The 8,469-nt window shown below is 34.7% G+C and overlaps 1 protein-coding gene across 1 annotated transcript in view; it reads left to right on the forward strand.

Moving 5' to 3' along the window:
* Positions 1-8,469, forward strand: part of LRP1B (LDL receptor related protein 1B) — a 1,967,638-nt gene that overhangs the window by 1,104,853 nt on the left and 854,316 nt on the right. The window contains exon 35 of the mRNA XM_007946050.1: positions 7,769-7,909. Coding sequence (XP_007944241.1) covers positions 7,769-7,909 — 141 coding nt within the window. The remainder of the gene's footprint in view (positions 1-7,768; positions 7,910-8,469) is intronic.

Genomic DNA, 8,469 nt, shown 5'->3' on the forward strand with positions numbered 1-8,469 from the left:
GGAACTCAGCCTCAGGCTTTCTATGTGAGGCAGCACTTGATTTCATAGTACCGTCAGAGCCCCATCTGCCTCCATACTGTAATCTAGCATTGCCTGGCCATCTAGGAGGCTACCAAGAGTGTGTCTGGCATTTTGACTGTGTTCAGTGGAAATTAGTCTTCTCCAGTAAGGTGAGAGGAAGAGAATGGCCATTGATAAACAGTCATGGTTCTTACCACAGCTTGGCTATCTTCTAATTATGAAGGAGGGAATTCTAACTTATTATAGCCATAAAAACAATGCAAAACAGATACAAAACTTTGGTTACCATCTTGTCATAGAGATTTGTTATCTCTGTACCTCTGTAGCTCTTTTTAGCTTTATGTTGTTATACAGTTCCCATTCTAGACCTGATGAATTTTAGAATGTGAGAAAGGAGAAAACATTTTCATTCTTTGAGTGGTGTATTCAGTTAGAATTGGTCCTATACAAATTTACCCTTGGTTCCCAGTGTTATACAACAACAATAGCAAGGATCACAGAGCTGCCTTGGGGCCAGGCAGTGTTTCGTTCTGCTGTGCATGGGGTCGCTGTGAATCAGAGATGACTCAAAGGCACCTAACAACAACAATAACAACAACAACAACAACAGTGTTATAACTTTTAGCTTCACTCTATCAGCCATGTCTCAGTGGTGAAGTGCTTTGGCCTGGAATGCAGAAATGGGATATGTTTCAACCTAGGTTACCTTGAAAACTTAAACACAGAACTGACCTTTTTCCTTGGGTCAGAGATCATTAGGCTTTGAATGCCACATTTTTGATGAATTCTTCTTGTCATATCTTGATTGTGTCTACAATGGTTATTTTATTATTTTTTTAAATGACTTAAATTTTATTTCTCAAATAACATATACATAGTAATAAAACAAATAATATGAAAGAAACTATAATCAAAAGAAATATCTCTTATTCTCCACCTCCCACTCTTACTTCCACTTCTCAGAGATGAATCTTTTTAGCTGATAATTATAAGTTCTTCTGACGTTACTGCAAATAGTCTAGATAATATTTTAAAATGATGATTTTTTTGTCAATTTTAAATATCATTTATTAACTGTAGGATATGAAAGATAAAATTTACATAATTAACACTAACCCCATTCTTATCTTCTTTCAAAATTTGACCGCTTACACTAGTTTAGTTATTTGTAACTTTAAATGATGTACTTCAATCTCTGTTTTCTTTTGTGTTAATTTTCCAAATCATGTTTTGGCTCTTCCTTTTGTACAATGAGAATAGTTAGTCTCCATTCTTTCATCTAATAAAATTCTTGCTTGTCTGTAAAAACTTCAGTCAACAATGCTTTTATTATAACAATGCTAAAATTGTTGACATTTATATCCTGTGCTTCAACCACAGCAAGCCAACTGTGCTTTATGTAAAAGCTTACTTTGAAAGCTTAAAACATATAAAAATCGTTTACTTAATTTATTTTGACTTTGTAAATTATGTTTAATAGTGGCCAACTGATAGGCTAGGATTACATTTGTTTTATTTCTATTTCAATGTCTTCACTACTGGGTCGTTGGCAAAAAAGAATAACCTCAAGGTCAATTGGATTCTCTTTCTTTGATTTAATCCTTCATTCATTGCTTCATGTTTGGCCATAATTCAATTGCATAGCTTTTTCATATACTAGAATTTAATTTTTAGTTTTATATCATGTGCCTTTATAATAAGTTCAAATCTATTCTAAACTTCCAAATATGATATTTATTTCCTTCTTGTCTTCTTTTCTTCTGTCTCTCTCCCAACTTCCTTTAAAAGTTATTACTAGAACCTTCCATTGTCATTCTCCAACATGTACAACATTTTTATGTTTGTGTATACCTTTCACTCTAGCACTTCCCTTTGTTGTAACGCTTGATTAAATTTTCTGTTTTTAGATTATTTATCATTATCTTCATTCATTTTCTCATTTTACTCATACTCAACTTCTATTTTGTTTCTTAGGAAAGAGTTGATGGGTAATGAACTTTATATCTATCTATCTATCTATCTATCTATCTATCTGTCTACACACACACCTGTATATAAACCTCCGGTGCTGTAGTGGATAAGGCATTTGACATTGATTAGAAGGTCAGAGGTTCAAACATATCAACCACTCCATAGCCATAAAGATTTACAGCCTCAGAAAACCAACAGGGGTCACTATGAGTTGGAATAGATTGGATGGAAATGACTTTGTTTTGGTTTTTCTCTTACACTTAGTTAATACTACTTAGTGTAGAATTCTAGCATGATTATAATTTTCCCTGTGAATTTTGAAGGCATTTCTTCACTGTCCTTTTGTATTAACACAACAGAAGTCTGAGACCAGTTTGTTTTTTGTTTCTTTATAAGTGACTTACATTTTTACTATTTGAGAACCCTTAAAAGTTTAATTTAAACAGGATGTTCTGAAACTTCACAATCATATGGATACAACTTCCTTAGATTTTGCTGGAGGATCATCTGGAACAGTGGTCCTCAAACTTTTTGTTTTCAGGATTGCTTTGTACTCTTAAAATTATTGAAGAATCCAACACCGTCTTTAGTCTGAGCCGTGTTGGAGGATTCAGAGGCCAGGTGAACCACAGCCTGTGATTTTCCCTGCACTGCCTTCTGTCGAAGCCTCCACAACTTACTCCCTTTGTCTCACAACCATGTCCACCAATGAAAATGGTAATTCACCAGCTGCCTGGCTTAACAGATTCAAGAACAAAGGGAAAAACAGTACAGAAATGAGGTAGTGCGGTGTAGAGGTTAGTGTGGAGCTGAGGAAAGCCAAGAAGGATGACCAGATGCTGAAAAAGAGAATTATAAGCTCTTTTTCTGATGATGTTATTTCTCCATTGCAGGAAAACTGCAATAACCAGGTGCTTGAACAATTACGCTCATAAAGATCAGCACAAGGCCAGTCCTCATAGGTGGAGGTTAAAGATATCCCAAATGTCCAAACTACCGTACCACTCCATCATTTCAGACATTAACCCCTCCTCCTCCTCCCAGTAATTTCCCCAGTGTTAGGGTTCTGTATTTCACTGTAACGCCTCACAGAACTCACAGACACCCAAGGGTTCATCTCACGTAGTAGTGGTGGAGGCTGGCAGGCTGGCAAGTCCCGTGTCCGTGAGTAGGTCTGGAGGATCCTCCCAACTCTCGGGGTTTGATGAACCTCAATCAGCAGATCAGACGATGGCTGCTGTCTCAAATCCAGGGGTGAGATGAGGATGATCCAAGACACAAAACTGGAGCAAGAGGAGGGCAAATCTTCCTAGGAGATTTGTAGGTATATCCTCAAGGAAGCTAAGGGTGGTGATTTGAATTATACCTTCCAGCAAGGCAGGAATCAAGATACATTCCACCTGTGTTGCCCCAACAGAAATAACCTAAAACTCATCAGAGTCAATTGCTAGTCATTATAGGGAATGACTACTACCAGCTGCCCAGCCAAGTTGATACCTGACCTTAACTACCACACCACCCCAAACAGGCATGGATAATGGGATTTACAAAACATCACAGAATGGAGGACAATGGCTAGAAGGGCCACATCAACCAATTCGCTGCACCAGGGCACTATAAATTGGTCTGTTGATGACACTGTCAAAAGTATAAATAGTAACAATTTTGGAAAACCAGCTCCAAGCTACTCAAGCTGCTAAGAAACTGCTTTCCAGGGGGAAAAAAAAAAAAAGGCCCCCATACACAACATAATCCAGGCTGGTTTGATTCCAAAATTTTTGTTCTTCTTGGGCAGAACTGAGTATAGACCTATTCAGTTTGAATCTGCTTGGGTACTCACTAACATTCATTTCTCTGGTGGCTCACATCAGTGAACAAGCTATATGGGCTCTAGGAAACATTGCAGGTGATGGTTCACCTTTCCGAGACTTGGTTATCAAGTATGGTGCAGTTGACCCTCTGTTGGCTCTACTTGGAGTTCCTGATATGTCATCTTCAGCATGTGGTTACTTGCGTAATCTTACCTGGACACTTTTAAATCTTTGTCAAAACAAGAATCCTGCACCCCCATTATATGCTGTTGAGAAAATTCTTCCTACTTTAGTTCGTCTCCTGCATCACAATGATGCAGAAGTATTGACAGATATCTGCTGGGCTATTTTCTATCCTATGATGGTCCAAATGAATTAATTGAAATGTTTTTGAAAACAGGAGTTGTGCCCCAACTTGTGAAGCTTCTAGGAGCTAATGAACTGCCAATTGTGACTCCTGCACTAAGAGCCACAGGGAATATTGTCACCAGATAGATAAACAGAGTCAGGTTGGAATAGCTGCAGGAACACTTGGTGTGTTCCCAGCCTGCAAAATAATGCCAAAACTGATATTCAGTAGGAAGTTACATAGACAATGTCAAACATCAGGCTACCAGACCAGATACAACGAGTGGTGAATCATGGATTACTCATTTCTGTTGACATTCTCTCTAACACAGACTTTAAAAGACTCAAAAAGAAGCAGTATAGGCTGTAACCACTGTACAAGTGGAGGAACAGTTGAACAGATTGTATACCTCATCTATTGAGGCCTAACAGAACCATTGATGAACCTTTTAACTGCAAAGGATATAAAAATTATTCTGGTTATTCTGGATGCCATTTTAAATACCTTTCAGGCTGCTGAGAAAACAGGAGAAATTCAGAAACTTAGTTTAGGGAGTGAAGAATGTGGAGGCTTGAACAACATTGAAGTTCTACAAAAGCATGAAAATGAGTCTATATACAAGGCTTCATTAAGATGGATTGAGAAGTATTTCTCTGTCAAGGAAGAAGAAGATCAAAATGTTGTGCCAGAAATTACCTCTGAAGAGTATGCCTTCCAGGTTCTGGATGGCACTCCTGGGACCTTTTACATTTAAGATTATACACTTGAGTCATGACGTTGTTTGTTGTGTACTGTGTTTGGTGTAAGTTTGTCTTACTGTTTTTTCTAAGAACTCTTTATAAATGTGATTTGTTATGTAGCACTTTTTACAACAAAACTATACTTGAACAGTTTTAAACTGTACATATTGTAGAAAGCCTCTCATGTTATTGGGTTTCTTATTTCTATGTGGAATTTCCTTTCTTGCAGTGCCCTGTAATAAAGATTAAATTCCACCCTTTCCTTTAAAAAAAAAAAATTAATTGAGGAATCCAAAGAACTTTTGTTGATGTGCCTTATACATATCAATATTCACCATATTAGAAATTGAACCTGAAAAAGTTTTAACACATTTATTTAAAAATAAACACATTATATATTGTAGATTTTAAAAAAAATAATGAAAATAATTATCATACCTAAAAAAATGTGAGAAGAGTGGCAATGTTTTACATTTTTGCAAATATCTTTACTGTCTGACTTACTATAGGTTGATTTTCTGTCTTGTTCAGAAGATGTTTTGTTTGAAGTATATGTAGTTCAAAAAAGGGGAAATATGTTAATGGCCTTGGAAGTAAATTGTGGATATGCTTCTTTTAAATTACAAAAACACTACAAAATTCAGCAAATGGCAGATTTTTACAGGTTACTTGCAATGGCCATATGATTGGATCTATTATTTTCTGGCATACTAAAATCTGGTGGGCTAGCTTGTGCTTTGAATTGATCACGTAAGCCATAGTCAAAGTCTCTCTACCACTTTTATCATAGGAATTTCTCAGTTTTTATGAACATTCATGGGTCCAAAGAAAAGCATTAGTGAATGGGCTACTCAACTTCACCAATATTAGCTAAGTTCCTTAATAATATGTCAAGGATGACTCAACTCCATTCATCTATGAAAGGGGGCACTATAGGTTAACAAGATTAACAGCACTGACTCTGAAATTAATATTTCATTTATGACCTGAAGCCTCTGTTCAGTTTATGATCCAGTGAAAAATATTTAAGCTCTCTTTGCCTTAGTATTCTTAACTGTAAAATGGGATGATAATTATAGTAATTCCTACTTGATGAAGTTTTTTAAGGTTAAATGAATCAATCTGTATGTAATGTCTAGAATTGTGCCTAGCCCAATATAATGTTCAGAAAGCAAGAAAATAAGTTCTAATAATTATTACTGATTTAACATCATTATTGTTGCAATACTAAAACTAAGCTCTGGTTTAGTCAAAACATCATGACATTGCATTGAGCATTATTGTCCTTTGAAGATATAGACTGAATTTATTTGCTAATAGAATTAAATGACCTTATTACTTCTAAGTAGAAAGTTTTGTGGTCTCAACTGTTATTAATTAGATCTTTCTTTTTTCTTTTTTTTTTTTTTTTTGCCAATTCAACTTTTTCCAGCTTTGCATCTTACTGACATCAGTTACATTAATTGACTATGCACCCTCTTCTTGTTGAAAATGTCTAAACTATTCACAACCTTTAAAATTACACATTTCATTTTAAAGTATTTTATTACCTTAAAATCTTTAATGTACTGGGAAAGAATACAAAGTTGGAGACAGGCAGATAAAATATGTAAATTTTATTAAGTTATTTAATCTCTACCACATCAAGTTCTTTATCTGTAAAATGAAAATAAATGTTTCTTAAAGGTTTATGATGACAATTTGAGAAAACATACTAATAAATGTATTATTCTGACTAGAATCTTAGCTTTCAAAGTGTCAGGACTTTTTTTTTATGATTCTGAACATTTATTTTATAAAATGTTTTATTGTTATTTGGGTGAAAGTTTACAGAGAGCAATTCATTATCCATATAGCAGTTCACACACATTTTGTTTCATGACATTGACTACAATTACCCACAATGTAACAGCTATCTTCCCACTTCCTCAGTGTAGTTACCACCTCCCTTGTCCTTCTTTCCCATGCATTCCTGCCTGCGAGCTATCTCCCTGCACAAATATTGCCTTTCTGTTCTCCCATGATTGATGTTCTAAAGAGTTTAATCTACCTGATGTAAATGTTCCCCCTATATAACTGTCTTTTGTCTGGCTGGAAGACACAGGAGTGAGTTCAGTTCCAGGTTTGAAGGGTAACTAGGGACCACAATCTCAGGGGTCTCACCAGGCTCTGTCAGACCAGTAAACCTGGTCATTTTTCTGATTTTGAGTTTTGTTCCACATTGTTCTCCTACTCCATCCAGGATCTCCTGAACTGATCTTTGGGGGATCAGGACTTTTTTTTAATCTTCTTGTACATTGCATTGTCTAATGCTAAACGAGCTCTTAATACAAGTTAATAGTGTAAATTAATAAATTTTGGACAAAAGAGTGCAAACTGTACAACAAATATAGGTTACTGTAACTGTGAAGAAACCACAGTAATTAGTACAGCCAATGATGAAAAGCATTGCACACTTCAAATAAAAATTTGGAGAATGAAATCTTTTTTGTATTTTGTTTAGAGATTTAGTTGGGTTTTGTCATTCACATATAAATATAATATAAAACTACCATGATCATGTGTAAGTACATGAATAAAAATATGTATTTCATATTAATCTGAAATATTTTTTTTTATTTATACCAAGAAAAAGAAAAAAGAAAAGTCATGTATCTCTTATTATAGAAGGAGGAGGAATATATGAACAATCAAATGTTACTATGGTTTGCATTTTTAAAAGTAAATGTTATTTGATTTTGCTGTTTCCTTTAGAAACAGTATTTGGAAATATAACAAAAGAAATCAGGAAGTGTTATAGTTTAATAGTCATTTATTGTTATTTAATAAGATGATTATCTCTTTCTTTAAAAAAAAAAAAAATCTTTCATTTATAGATAAGAAACTGTGGTGGGCAGACCAAAATTTATCCCAGCTGGGAACCTGCAGCAAAAAAGATGGAAGAAACCCCACTGTCCTACGAAATAAGACTTCTGGGGTTATTCATATGAAAGTGTATGATAAAGAAGCACAGCAAGGTAAATCACACTGTAATGAATTTGTGCACTTTTTGAATATGTAATGCTTCTTTTTATATTTTGTTCTCAATTTCACAATTGAAAGTTCCTATTCTAACTTCTAATGAAAAGAAAAAAAAGAAAGAAAAATGAAGTTTAATACTATAGAGAAAAATATCTTAACATAAGATGTATAATGAGCATTCAAAATATTAGCAATGCTGCCCTATGAATCTCAAATTTTCAAAGGGATCTTACCAGTTCTTGATTTTTTTTAAAAAAAATGAAAAGAAAAAATCACAGCAAAATATGTAAGATGTATAATCAATTTCAAATATTGAATGAACTAGGGAATTTCGTAAGACTACATTGATGCAGGAATTTCATATCCAAAAACATTGCTTTGCTCTAAGCATTTTACATTTTTGTTTCTCCTTGTCCAAAGGATGCACAGTGAAATGGAATGAGAGACCTAACAGATGGTTTACTTAGGTGAGCTTGTCACGATGTCCAAATGGCAATTAGATTAAAGATGCCAGGCAGTACAACCCCACACCTGCTAGTCTCTTCTTAGTTTTTGT

The sequence above is a fragment of the Orycteropus afer genome, unplaced genomic scaffold (assembly GCF_000298275.1).
Source record: "Orycteropus afer afer isolate SDZICR_OR568_19922 unplaced genomic scaffold, OryAfe1.0 scaffold00148, whole genome shotgun sequence".
Taxonomy (NCBI): domain Eukaryota; kingdom Metazoa; phylum Chordata; class Mammalia; order Tubulidentata; family Orycteropodidae; genus Orycteropus; species Orycteropus afer.